General features: G+C 35.4%; 1 protein-coding gene across 2 annotated transcripts in view; it reads left to right on the top strand.

Moving 5' to 3' along the window:
• The window catches only part of MKX (mohawk homeobox), a 51,087-nt gene extending 38,605 nt beyond the window's left edge, over positions 1-12,482 (top strand). The window contains exons 6-7 of one of the 2 annotated variants that reach the window (XM_053468029.1): positions 11,348-11,381; positions 11,758-12,482. In XM_053468029.1, coding sequence (XP_053324004.1) covers positions 11,348-11,381; positions 11,758-11,944 — 221 coding nt within the window. In that variant the 3' untranslated portion in view covers positions 11,945-12,482. The remainder of the gene's footprint in view (positions 1-11,347; positions 11,382-11,757) is intronic. The other variant, XM_053468030.1, reaches the window with a different exon arrangement.
• Positions 12,483-15,001: the final 2,519 nt, after the last annotated feature.

The following is a 15,001-nucleotide window of genomic DNA, read 5'->3' on the forward strand; positions in this document are numbered from 1 at the left end:
TTCACCCATATAAAATGGCAATACACTACTACGTCCGCAAAAAAAAATTGGATATTCAAGTTGGATAACTCAGAACAAATGTTTAATAAGCTTTTGTAGAGAAGTAAAAGTTTTTTTTTTCAATTTTTTCACTATATTTTATTATTCTTTAAAATACATTATATTATATAATCAAAATAATGGTATCTAATCCAACTTATTGCCTATTTTATAACATCAAATCTACGCATACACACCTCCCAGTTTAGCACACGCATGCATCGTGGTATGTTTGTTCCATGATAATGGTCAGATTCATGTTACCTGATTGGTTCAATGTAATATTCAAGTGTCATGTGATAGGGAGGTTGGAGTTTGATTAATCAAATTTTGGGGTGACTTACAAATTTCATTGATTATGGAAGAAAATAAAAAGGTGTTAATCAAAATAACATGAAATAGATCAAAAATGCAGCACAGACGAGGTTAATGTTGTAAATGACTATTTTAGCTGGAAAGGCTGATTTTTTATGAAATATCTTCATAGGTGTACAACGGCCCTTAATCACTCCCATCACTCCTGTGTTCCAGTGGTCCTTTATCACTCCCATCACTCCTGTGTTCCAATGGTCCTTTATCACTCCCATCACTCCTGTGTTCCAATGGTCCTTTATCACTCCCATCACTCCTGTGTTCCAATGGCAAAGTTTAAAGGGCTAATTGATTGTTAGAAATCCTTTTGCAATTATGTTACAGCCAGAAAAGACCCCAAACTTTTAAACAATGGTGTATGTGCCATCTTATACTGTATCACTGTGTTCATTGCACAGTAAGAAAGAGGTGTTTGCTTTTTGGTGTACATTCATAATGTGTCTTGCTGGCGTTAGCGCACCTAGGCATCTGTTGTGTGTCGCATGTTTGTTCAGTTTCCAGTTTGATGTCGTTTTCATTTCAGATTCATTTTGATCATACCATGTTTTTCATACTTTTTCTACTTAATCACATAAAATTAAAAAGTGCAGTTTCTGGCAAACCTTATTCATGGATTTTTCAGTAAGGTATCTGAAAGGATTTCCAACGGTAATATAGTCCCTTACATTCAAACTAAATGTCACCGGAACAGTTAAACTGATTGAAAAACTAAAAGCACGAGCTATAGGTAGCTCAGATAAATAAAAGTAGTTAATCTAAAAGGCATGAAGGCTCACAGTTGCCTTTAACCCGTAAATGTACATGTATTACACCCCAACATTGCAGACTACTGCATTGTGATCAAGCCCGGCTCAGTCGGTTGATGCCTGAAATCTATTCTTTGGAATATGACATAAAATCTGATTATTAGCAAGACGGAGACGTGACTGCTAAAGGAAGAAAATCTATACTGTTCTAGGTTAATTAAACATGCAGCTGGAATATACACATATATACACATTATATATATATATACATATACAAATGCCCTTGATAGGTGACCTTTATGAAAAAAATAAGTATTTTATTTGGTTCGCTTATTTGCAACGGTGGCACGCCTTTATTTATTATAAATACTTTCCTTGTTATGTTTTTATATATTCGTCATTTAAAGTTATTCTCATTTAACAAGGCACCCGGGACATGGACTGAACTCTGGAAAGCTATAAAAATAAGTCTGTCCATGCGTTCTCATTTTGAATAATGTCCAGCAATGGAAGGCCTGTGCATCCAGTCCAGACACACATAACACTACCGCTGCGTAACCATTTTTAGCTGGTTTAAAAAAAAATGTTAGAAAAGACAAAGGTTCGATTGTTTAGAGTAAATATTTTTTTATGTAACTAAGGGTATTTTCTTTTTAAAAGCTCAACGTTTATGTCTTTTATTTGTAACAAGTTGCAAAAAAAAAAAAATAGCATTTAGTTACTTTGGAGAATAATATCCATGTTTTAACCTGTAGTTGTAAGGAATGCTGAAGTACGAGCTATGGTTTATGTACATGAAATATAATATGGATCCGTTCGAGTATCTTAAAATACGAAAGAATTGTGAGCTTTCTATATTTTAAACTCTGTTTGCTAAAGTGTGACATTATTATCATGGGATACAAGTAAAGAGGCATGTGACTTCCATTCGGTAAGAGAGTGGTGTAGAGTAATTAACTTTGTTTAATAAGACCAACTTTAGCTTATTTGCCAATAAATATGATTGTTTTGGACATTTGTGGTTTAAAGGTAAGGCATTATTTCCACAAGGAGGATGAGATCTGTGGAAAAAGTAGCATAGCAATGAATGGCCTTTCCGGAAGTGATCTATCTTCCTCTGGTCCAAACATTACCTATTACTCTTAATAATTCTTTGGGTCTAAGTTACCACAACTGCTTGAGCTTTTGTGATGAATCCGGTACCTCGCCTGTCTATAGCTCTGGAGAAAGATTTGCAGTTTATTATCAAATTACATTTTTATAAGATTTTTTTTTATTCATTTTTTACCATAATACAACCAAACATAGGTAATAATCAGTCACGCTGTTCCAATCACTTTGCCACAAAGTTGCCATATTAAGTTCAGTTTTAAAAAGTCTATTAGGTGGGTTGTGCTTTCATTCATGATCTCTTCCTCTTCTCTCCAGTTCCTCACCTAAACGTCTTGGCTTGAGATCCGTTGAACATTCTTGTCCATGATCCAAGGGTATCGTTAGGGGGATAGGCTGCTGTCTCTAACACTTACATTGTGCTTCTGTGATTGTACTGGTTTTGTGTTACCGCTTTACGTTTGCCTGCCAAAATGATAATAGAGAATTAGGGTGGCTTTCATTCAGGCTCTTTATGGAAATCATGAATGACAAGAATTAAACACTTTTCCTGTAGTTTAATGGATTTATCATTGCCAGTGATGGATATTAAATAAATATGAAATTGAGATATGTCCGGGAAGCAAAATATAATGTATGAGAAATAGACTATATATACTAGATCTACTCAGCATCATGGAGTTGGTGCAAATTATATGATAATTAAAGTTGTAATAATGGACTCCTGCACCTGACAACAAGATAACATTTAATAATCATTTAATTATGCTGTGTAATGCCGCAGAATACACGGCTCCCAACAAAATAAAGAAATATAGCCCCAATCATGCTGAAAACCCTTTCCCCTCTGGGGGATTTTGAGAAATTGCCCAAGAAAAATTAAAAAAGAACTACTGACCACTCTTTTAGTGGTTTTGTGAAGGGTCTGAACTCAGTTAAGGATATATTAACAAATGGTGACTGGGCTCAATGGTGCAGTCCCAAAAAGTATTCTGCAGCATAAGACAACCGGTAATGTTTTATATTTATTTTAACAAATAATTTTAAAAAGTTAGATTTAAACGTTAAAACGTGGGAGCCTCTTAGTACAGTTTGATACTTGGATTTTTGATCCATTTCCCTGACTTGTAATTTAAACTGTTATTAAATTTGAGTTTCAATATGTACAGTGAGCAAAGTTCCATGAAAAAAAAAACATATTAGAATTTAAGTATGCCCCATAAATTAGACATATTATAAATCTTTAACAAAGTGTAGTTTTACATATTTGTTGCTGTCTCTGCCTTTCATTGACATGTGTGATTCCATATGAAATGTGTGTTACCAGTAAGCACAGTGAGTTATGATGAGCCGAGCGAGACAGCAGAAAGATGGGATCTATGCCATTATGCCAGATTTGCCCTAGAGGCTCTAGATACGGCAGCTGGGTCACATCTGGGTCATGGGTCACATGAGTAGATCCGCACTGGGTCACATCTGTTCCCAAACGTATCTCAGGCAGAATCAGAGAACAGCGATGTAAGTAAATAATTGATATTTTTTATTATAAAAATCTAAACATCCACAATGATCACCTAGTCCAGTTTCACTCTTATTTCACTGGCTTTTTCAGTGTGTATACCCTCAACTTGTGCTGTTTAAAGGAGGGCCTTTGAATTTTAAAGAACCCCACAGTTTTATTTGGTGTTGTAACATGTTACACTATATTTTATTATTTTTGTGTCAATTTTACATATTTCAAGCAATCTGTACACCAGTGTTCCGTCTGGAATTCGAAAGATAAGTTGTTTTTCTATATATTTTTATTTTCTGTGTGGTTTTATACTTACCTCTCTACTATAGTTGGAGACACTGGGGGATTGCTGCAGCTTTTTATGTTACTAACTTGGCACGCTGTACATTTTACTTTAGTTATATATTTATCCATACTGGTATGTAACGAATTGGAAATTATCCTCTTGGCCATACCCGTTCTTTTGAGTCACACATACATAACACATATTCAGTTAAACTGCAGTATTTGGAAATGACCTTGGACACAATAGATTTTATGACAATGAAACATATTTGGCTTCTTTGTAATTATTCAGTATAAAGGCATCCACCTGTTCTTGGTTCTAATGTAACAGGGAAAATAAATTAAGCCTTTGCTATGACTGCCATGGTCATTAAAAGGAAATACATTAGAACAAGTCTAATGGATGTGGGATTATCTGGCGAGTTTCGCACCATTCTTCAAAAGGGAATAATTGTGATGTAGTACAAATTTTTTCCTTTGGTCTCCCTGAAGAATTCCAAAAAAGAAGTCTTTGGGTTGGTCTGTGGAATTTATCTTCACTTCCACTGCTATATATAGCCATCTTGAAATGCACATGGCCGACTATGCAAGAGGAGACGCTGCCAGCTTTTTCAGACAGTGAGAAAGCTTCTACTGGAAAATTGAGATTGCTGATTTATTGCCTGTTTTTATTAATCTAAAGGGGCAAATTACTCCTGCTTGAACAAAGCAATTACAGTGTTAAGAAACAATATAGTGCCAGAGAGATTTAAAAAAAATAAAAAAAAATGTGCAATTGATGTTTTTATTGGGAATTTGGATGGGCTGCATTTCATACGAATTAATCCTTGGATTGCTTGTCACATAAGAGCTTCGATTCACCAGGTGTGGGAAAGGGTGGAGGTTTATTATGGATGGCCTTACCATACTACTGTTTACTTTCCCCGTGAGGTTTCTTAGTCCTGATCTTGGGCACTTGAACACTTTAATGAATTTACTACGAAAGGTATGGCTTTCTAATATTGTTATTACATATTAAACTTTTAATATTTATTTGTACATATTTAGCTAACCTTGGCACAAATTTATGGATATAGGGTACTTAAAGGCATTTATTTTCTAAAGAGAGAGTTTGGATTGATCCCTATATAATTTCCAAGGGCAAGCTCTGGTGGGCATCTCCAGCAATAAGGTCTGAGTTGGCTCTGCATAGTATATGTAGGTAATGCACAGGGCCAGCCCAAGGCAAAATGCCGCCTGCCTGGGGCAAAGATTCAAATACCCCCCCATTATCTACCCTGCCGTCCCCCCATTATCTCCCCTTCCTCTCCCTCCCTATTATCTACCCTATCCCCTCCCTTTGTACTTACCTTTCAGCAGTCCTGCGGCGAGTCTCCCTGCTCGGCTTGTAATGCTGAGCGCTGGAAATGACACCATCTTCCGGCGCTCAGCATTACAAGCCGGCACCGAGACCGAGCTAGAAGGCTCGCAGAGGAGAGAGGGGCGTCAAGCGGGTACTGACAACTTGGTAAGCGAAAAACACTCGGCGCCCCTCTCTCTCTCTTCCGCTTTAAAAAAAGGCAAAGTGCCGCCCCTTCAAAAGTGCCGCCTGGAGCAGTTGCCCCACTCGGCTCCATTGTCGGGCCGGCCCTGGTAATGCAGATGATTTCTAAAAACTCTCCTGAATTACTTAGCATTGCAGTATACAGCGCCAGATTAGCCCTTCCAGCAGGAAAAGCTCACTGGAGGTTGCCCAAAATAATGGATAATAAGGTGGTTGAGATTTTAAGTTTGCTGCAAACTCCTTCTTTAGTGAATGGACCCCGACATGTTTTCAGAATGCCCAACATCTGACTGCATAAAAGAAAAATATGTAAAACCCATAGAATGAGTTCATTGCACTCATTGATAGAGAGCTTTGAATGCCAAAGAGAGATTGTCCTTGCAAATAGGGAAAACTGCTACTGGTTGGTTTTCACCCCATTATGGCGTAAATATTGGTGGGGGTCTCATAATATGGTGAAAATCATGGAGTATCTCACCTATGGTAACACTAGTTAACTGTCTCTTATAAAGACGAACACAGTGTGTACTTTTGGTCCTATGTGTATTTGCTACGTCATCCTGATACCATCTGTATTAGAGACATGTTACTAGTTTTTGGTTTTAGTAACATTCTTTTTTTCAGTCACTGTGGGGTTTCTTTGTTCTCTGCAACATCAGAACACCCTGTCTCCTTTGGATGACAGTCACAATTCCATCTTCATGCTGAGGAAGATATTTTCCAACATTTTATCTTATCTGCTTGGCAGGAGAATACTTGAGTAGCTTGCTCAAGAACTCTGGCATGTGGTTTTGTTTTGAAGTCTCCTGTCCTGGATCGAATTTGCCCTTACAGATGCTGTATTGCCTGAAGTTCTTTCGGTGGGACCATGTTATTTGTTGATGCTGTCCGACTGATTAACATAAAAGTCATAATGTGTTCTCGTGCACAAATGTCGGGTTCCAATGTCCAAATAATATCTTTATCACTATTTATATGGCTGCTACATGTTGAAACAATGAAAAGCCAGACCTTATTGTAACGCTTTTCATTTATTGTGACGTGGCAATGAGCAGCTATGTTTAACTAATTGCAGTCTATAACATTGGCTTTTAAGTGGGCTACACACAATTCTGATAACAATATTGCATATTATTAGTAAATGATAGCAAAATCCTTCTTAATGATGTATAAATACGTCATATTTATAAGCACATGATGGATGATAAGATTGTCTCATGGAGTTCGGTACCAGTGTTTCTTCCTTGGCTGATTTTGCATACATTGGCATACACGTGAATGTGATTCCCAGGAACTTCACCAAAATGTGTAGTCTTTTCTATTGATCTCACAGATACTTCAATAAAATTTCATGATCCATGTAGATATTGTCAAAAAAAAAGAATTTTCTACTTTATAATCCTTCTCCAAATATTTCATCTTTTCTCCAATGCGGTTCTGGATTTTCTAACGGCTTAGTTTTTTTCTGTCTTTGGGATTTTTTTTATTTTACTTCTTCTAAAGCAGCAATTACACGTTGCAAACCTTTTCACGGCAAGGACAAAGACTGTTGTTTAATTCCTACTATTGGTATGTCACGTTCTGGATCCAGTGCTATATCTAATCAGTACCTCTGAGACTCCACGCTTCTGGAACGCCCTCACGCCTAGTGACTGCCAAGCACCTTGTTTTCCCCATGTTTAAATATGAAGCACGCTTTTAGAATTAAATATTTTATTACTTTGGAATCATTTATTAAAAAGTATAATAAAAATCATAATTCTCTACGACTATGGCCTGGCATTGCTGCTGAATACAGTTTTTGTCTCAGTAGGAAACCTAATATATTGAATGTGGTTACATATCTTGATGCATGGCATCAGTACCACTGAGATGTTGACATTTTGTGTTTTTTTTTTATTCAAAGAAAAAAAAAATGTACCCTCACTTTTGATGAATAACTCCCAAATCATACTTATTAAAGAGGCATAATAGTCCATCTTCTCTAAAAAAAATTTGATAGATATGGGTGTATCACAGTGTTCTATAGACCTTAAAGGAATATTAATGTGTTTAGATATATTTAGATATTTTTAGAAATTACACAAATTTAAAAAAGTAAAAAAAACAAGCGCTACATATAATAACACATATATAAAATATATATATAACACCAAACACCTTAAAAATTAAGTGATAAAAGAGAATGCGAAAATAAAAATTATTCACAAAGATGGGCTATAAATCTTCAGCTTCATGCCTTGAAATTCACTTATATTACCGAATTCTTTTTTTTTAAGTTGTTTGGTGTTGTATGGTATTAACTGGAGCATATATATTTTTTATGTATTATTATATTTAGCACACCTTGTATTTGTTTTTTGGGGGGGGGGGTTGGATTTTCTTACAAGTTCTGGTTTATTCTATTTAATATCACCCTTAAATAATAAATTCATTACCTGTAAGAAAAATTAAATTCTAGATTTCGTGATTTGGTCAGAGAGTGACATCATTATGTATCTGCCCATCATACCTGGGTTTCGCCCGGAGACTCTGGGTGAAGCGCCGCTTCTCTAGGTCACCGCTGGGAAACACGGGTCACGGGAGGCGTAAGGTAATACAGTATTCTTTCAAAAAATAAAAGTTAAAAGTGGCAGCTATATTTAAATTACTAATATATTTAAATGGTCATCTCATATTTACAATGTTAGGTTCAAACCAAAATATATTTAATCTTTTAACGGTTTCATCGGGAGAAAAGTGCAAACTGCACGGATCATCTTTGGTTTCCAAAAAAAAACATCCCTGGCAACCGTACTTTAATAGTTTTGATTTCTGGAGAATTACAATTTCAGGGTCATGACCTACCACGCTGATTTCCATTCATAGACTAATTTATTTAAAATGTGTTCTCTGACTTTACCAAAGGGCAAAGTCATAAAATTGTAAGAAATTCCTTAAAATAACTAATTATATAACTTGAATGTCTGGTTGAGTTTTTGTGAGTGATGTATGTGAATTATTCTGTATAATGAAAAAAAATAAAATTAGCAGAAACGGTTATGCTTTGAAATGGCTTAAATTTCATATAATTTCTGCAGACTTGGAACATGTAATATACTAGAACTGTTTAGGGAACCGGAGCACTCATAACTAAAAATAAATAGGAGTTTTTAAATAGTAGTTTAAATGAAGGTTTTTAGTTTTTTCATGTGCTATTTTTATGCTTTAAAATGTAATATATTTATACATTTACATTTTTAAATGTATAATCCTTGATTTTATTTTTCTATCTTTTAGTTAATTTATATAGATTATTTATTTGGTGGGCATATAAAGGCATCTGAGGACAGTCCAAGCTAAGTTATACTATACTTCATTGGCCAAAGAAAGACAAACTCGTGACTTTGACAGAGGGATATGGGTCCCAAAGTGGTACTGTCCCTCCTACATGGGGGGCTTATTTTGGACCCTATACCTGTCAGGGTCTGAGTCGTTAGCAGCTCGCGCACAGATGATTGCGCGGTATAATTAGATGCAGATTTTGTCGAGTTATGTCTATGTAAACACGTCTCGGTATAAGCAAGTTGGACTGTGATGTTTTTTTAGCCTCGCCAGCACCCGCTGACCTTGGAAACGGCGTCATTTCTCCACAGTCTGGTTTCAATGAAGGGGAGAGTTCTTTCTTTTTTTAACAAGTGTTGCAGACAAACTTTAGTTACTGTTGTGTTTTGGTGAGGTTGTTCAGGGCATATTTTATCAATTTTCTGTTCTTTAAGTTGTGTTTTCGCTGCTTTGCAGCAACCATGAACTAAGTGAACGATGCAGGCAAGAAGCCGTCAGGCTGTTCTGCGCCTCTGGCCAGTCCCTGCCGCGCTACAGAAATTTGCTTTCAGGTCTGCATATGTTACCATTAAAGAATGTTCTGTGCTCTTATTATATATATATTATATATATTATATATATATTACCACTCCATATACATTGACTTAGACAGGTCGGAGACGGCCAAAATAATTTCCATGCTATAGACTATTGGCTATCAATCAAATTTGTGGCCATAATATTGTTATAGTGTACTGCACTGCGGAATATGATAGAAACATAGAATTTGATGGAGAATGGGACCCATTCTGCCCATCTAGTCTGCCCATTTTCCTGATGTAAAAGCTCAGACCTTTATCAGCCCTTGGACTTGACATAGATTCCGGAGCCATATGTCTATACCTTGCATGTGTAAATTCTCTGACTGTATTGGCCTCTACCACGTCTGCTGGGAGGCAGTTCTGATTATTTACCACCCTCTCAGTAAAGTAATGACTCAATATTAAACAGTAAATGCCACTAAGTAAGTCAACAAATAATATATTGGAATATGATATGGTTCTCCTTGAGTCTCTGATTTGGATAGTGAAGCTTCAAAATTCATCACCAAGGATAAAACAGAGGAGAATTCTTTAGAAAGTGAGGTCATAAATAATTAATTATGAGGCAATTCTGACACTATACCTGCTGTGGACTACTCCTACTGTGAACTAATAGACTGGATGTATGACTGCCAATGATTTTAAGGACAGTCCTAACAATCACACTGCGCCTGGGTCAAATTAATAATATGTCACAAAGATCTGAGCTTCTTGACATGACGTCCAAATGTGACATCATATCTGTGTAACCAATGGTCTTGCACAATTTTTTACTCTAATAATCCTTTTGTGTATCAAAATAAACAAGTAACATAATTCAGATATTACACCATTGAAAAAAGTACAAAAGCTCTCTAGGCCACTTGTGTTTTTACAGTTGAATTTTTTTTTAAGTTTTAAGGTGAAATGGAACAATCATAAATTATTAGCTTAATTATTTTACATGGATCAATAAAAAGGCATAGCCTTTATAAAAAAATAGTCTTTCTACATTAATTCATATCAAATTTCAATAATATAAATCAATAGCATGGGAATTGCTCCAGTATTAATCAGTGTTTATAACTAATTAACTGACTCAATCCTTGATTTAATTTCTTTATGTTTTAGTTATATATATATATATATATATATATATATATATCAAATTTATACTGTATATAGATATATATATATATATATATATAATATGCTTTTGTAAAAATTATATTAAAACATACTGTGTGATTATTATTCTGGCTTCTTCTGTCACATGTATTGCAAAATATAGAGATGAATCAATAGGAAAGAAAAAAAATATGTTTTTTAGTAGTAGTATTTATTAAAACATGTCACCCCAGGCTGACGGTTAAAGTCCCAGTCTAGGTCAGTTTAATGTTCCAACACATTTCTCAAGATCACTGCTCATGGTCCTCGTTTCTCAAAAAAAAAAAAAGGAAAAGGCACAAGGAGAACATAGACGGGCATGAGAAAAAAAGGGAAAATAAATGACTGAAAGTGGGCAGACTGGATAAAAAGTATCCATTCAGGAAAGGACATAGTCCCTGTCCCTGCCCCTTACCAGGAGCGATGGTGGATCCAGGGCATTTGATATTCTCTTTTAATACTTATAACATTTATGTAAACAATTTCAGTTCTATGTAGAGAATCTAGAATAAGCATAAATTCTATACTTTTTTTCTGATTATTCATATTTATCTGATCCAGTTTAATCACAAATAGAGGTATAGATAATTTTTGAACAATGGTTTTGACTCAATTGTTATATTAAGGAAATGTGATATATTTCAGTTTCAAATGCATTTTAATTAATATCCCATTTGCTTTATTTTAGATACTTCAGAGTCTGGACCAAATAAATGCCAAAGGTGAGTAAATTCTTTTTTACTGCTTTATAAAACAATATATATATATATATATATATATATATATATATATTATTTCCTGGTACATACGATGAAGAAGGTCTTAAATAATAAATGTGATGTTTTATTGCTTGACGACTTCATAGGTAGAAAATGTTTTGCTAAACATTATCAGATATCAATATTCACAAATGTAATAAGGTAATTTTGTTTTAAAACCAAGACAAGCCCCCAAAGCTGTTGTAGAACTACAATTCCCAGGATCCTCAGCTGTGCTTCTCTGACATTGGCTGAAATCCAGCTCTAAACCATCTTTAGATAATCTAGTCCTTTAAGGTAAAAGAATATTTGACTAATGTGTCTCTTTCATTTAATCTAGTGCAGTTAATAAAAAAGGAGCCAGCAAAGATGAAACGTACTGGAGGGAAATCAACGCAGCCATGGCCTTAACGAACCTTGCGCAGGGCAAAGATAAACTTCATGGCACAACAAGTTGCATCATTCAGAAATCTTCGCATATATCAGAAGTGAAGACTGTCAAAGTTCCGATTCTCCAGCAGTTTTAATAACTGGACATTCTGACCAGCCTCGGACTTATCGACAGTGAACGAGATACATGCTCTGCACATAACCTGTTTTTCATTTTGGTTGTTAAACAGCCATTGCTGAGATTCGGACCCATATGTATAAAATACATTTTCCTTTTTCATCAGTTTCCACAGGACATAAAACATTTAATGTCTTAAACTTTTAACCAAAATACTAACTTATTTTATGCTACTTGGCATAAATATTCAGCTTTTAATTAATAAAAAAAATGTTTGCCTTGCTTTTACCATACGTGCCTTGCATTAAAGAAATAAGCTACAACGTGGGCATGATATCAAATATGAATGCCTTAAATTATGAATACCATAATGCTTTGTCTTCCTGTATTTAATCTTGGACTTCCTTTAGTCGGGTTAAAGTAAAAACTACCTGTGCTATAAAAGCAAATGGTCAATTTTGTTTATAATGAAAATGGACGCATTGTGTTCTTTACAATGTATCAATATTGAAAAAAAAATGTGTTAAAAACAAAAAATATCTTTGTGTTATGTTTGATCGGTGGTGAGTCATGCTTTTTTGTTTTTTAAAGAAAATATAAGTTCCAGATTCATTCATTCTGATATGTCTACATTTCTGCCCGTTCATAGTGAAAGTGATCTTCATTGTTTCAATGGATCTGCATCTCATTCACAACTTCTAGAGAGCTGTAGACCTTTTCATCATAACAGTGATATTGTGCGCCATGTAGAACAGGTGACATGGGGCAGGAAAACAGCGTTGACAACATTTCGTAGTGATCTGTAAGTCATGAAGATGAGATCAGAAGTGGTTTCAGCTTATGTTGCTTGCAGAATTGAGCAATCTGGCCAAAGACACACTTTGAGCCAGTTCTGGTTCAGGTTCGGTTTGTTACGTTACCTTAATGCCCAATGCTTGCTCTCCCAGCCATAACTGCCACGTGAATTGTCAGGAGCATTTTATAACATTGCAGCTGAAACATGTTGTTTCACAGTGGAAACAACACAACCAACACACTTTTGGTATGTAATCAAATAGAGGTGGATAACTTAACTGATCCTGGCCATCTCTCCTGTGAAATCGGGTCCTTCCATAGCTTAATATGTTTGAAATAGACATACATAAGGCCACATTGTTATGTTGAGTGTTCATCGGAGCTCAGCCAGAATAGGCATCTAGTCTCAGATGTGTCCTGTGACTATGAGGAGCATCCAGAGTAGGCCTGTAAGCATTTGCCACACAATGCATAGGTCAAAATCAACAGGTTCACTTATGTACCTGAAACCTTCTCAGCTCATTCGGTCAGATTTTTTTTATTTATTCTAAATTTGCTTTAAGCCCCAAAAGTTGTCTATTCAGAGCATTGTGAATAAAGGGGTACAAACAATTCAATAAATATTATAATGAATAGGATAACTCATCTGCAAACTCATATTGCAGAACTGTTTTGACTTCTGTAGATAATAAGGTCTCCCTATGAGACCTTGGTGTACAGGGGACATCAGTGAGCAAGCGTAAAACATAAGTCTTTATGGTTCCCAGTTACATCTCCAACCACTCTTGTCCATAAACCAAATGGATGTATTCCAGTCCATGATATAATGCAGAAGATCTGTCTCTATATGTTGCCTACCGTGCAGGGTGTAAAATGGTCCCTGTCCTGCCATCTCATTGGATAAACTAAACTCAGATGAAGATCTATTCTATTTGCTACATCATTCCATTTGGAGCAGTAACACATTTTGAGCTCCATTGCTGGGTAATAACAAGCTTGATGTGACCACCATGAAGGCATCTTCCAGTACAGCTGTGTCTGGCATTGCTCTTTTTGAAAGAGTAAGAACATTTTTCCCATGCAGCTTGTTACTTTGATCTAGTTTTCATTGAAAACAAAACATTGTTTTAACAAAAGTTACTTTCTTTTTAGTGTAGAAAAACATATGTATGAATACAGTTCTCAGGCAGTTAGATTGAGTGTCAGTTGAATGATTTTACATGTGCAAGGAAAAACTATATAGATTAAATGATATTGATCGTGTTCCTTAAATTGTCTTCATGCAAAAAACATAGAAGTTAAAACTTATGCAGGAGCTCCTATAACTACATAATCTGAATAACAAAATATACCACCCCCTTAAATCCACGGCACAAAATGCACCATTGTTTATATATTTTTTTATTTGTAGTCTGGTGTTATTGGGCTTGATTCTAGTTGGTAAGACTTTACTAATTAGACTTGACCAAAGTCAAGCTGATATACAAGTTGCTGATGAGTAGATCCAAGGTTCACTGACAACCCTCATGACCTTGGCTGCAACTACATTTTATTCAAAATTAAGTAATAAAAAATGTGTTTCCCAAGACCCTCTCTTAACCAAGGAGGCAGATGAGTGCCTCCTATTCTTCCTTCATCCCGTGTGGGGTGGGATATGTGCCCAGTGGGATAGATGGTTGAAAATCAGCTTACCCTTTGTGGAGGCATTTACTCAATCCCTCTTCTACTCCTTGTGTTATTTGATGGAGGTGGTTAAGTGATGGATCTTCAATTAATTATAAAAAAATAAAATCAATATCTGTCTATCGCACTACCTCTAAGTACCACAGATGAGGTGGGGGATCAAGTCCATCTCTTAAGGTGCCATGAGGGTGGACATTGTGTTTCCCTTTTTTTGGCTCGGATGGCATCAATGTTTCTAGTATGATACAGTATCATGTATGTATCAGTGACAAGTATCATCCGAAAGTCTTCAATTAAACATAGCATGATCAAGATTATTAATTACATATATATATATATATATATATATATATCGGTATTTTTTACTGAATACTGTTCCATTATGAGATTTAGTGGTACTAACAAAGCCCCTGTTCAGAATTAGTAAAATAAATACAAAATAAAAGAATAATACTAAAAACACAGCTTATAACTTCAGTAAGTACTGTATCTATATCAATACAATTGTGATCCTTCACAAATCAAAAGTGTTCATGTGCCAAGCCCAGTGCCAGGTAGGTTAGAAAATGAATGCATTCTATATGCATTTTGATAACTA

The sequence above is a fragment of the Spea bombifrons genome, chromosome 5, assembly GCF_027358695.1.
Source record: "Spea bombifrons isolate aSpeBom1 chromosome 5, aSpeBom1.2.pri, whole genome shotgun sequence".
Classification (NCBI taxonomy): domain Eukaryota; kingdom Metazoa; phylum Chordata; class Amphibia; order Anura; family Pelobatidae; genus Spea; species Spea bombifrons.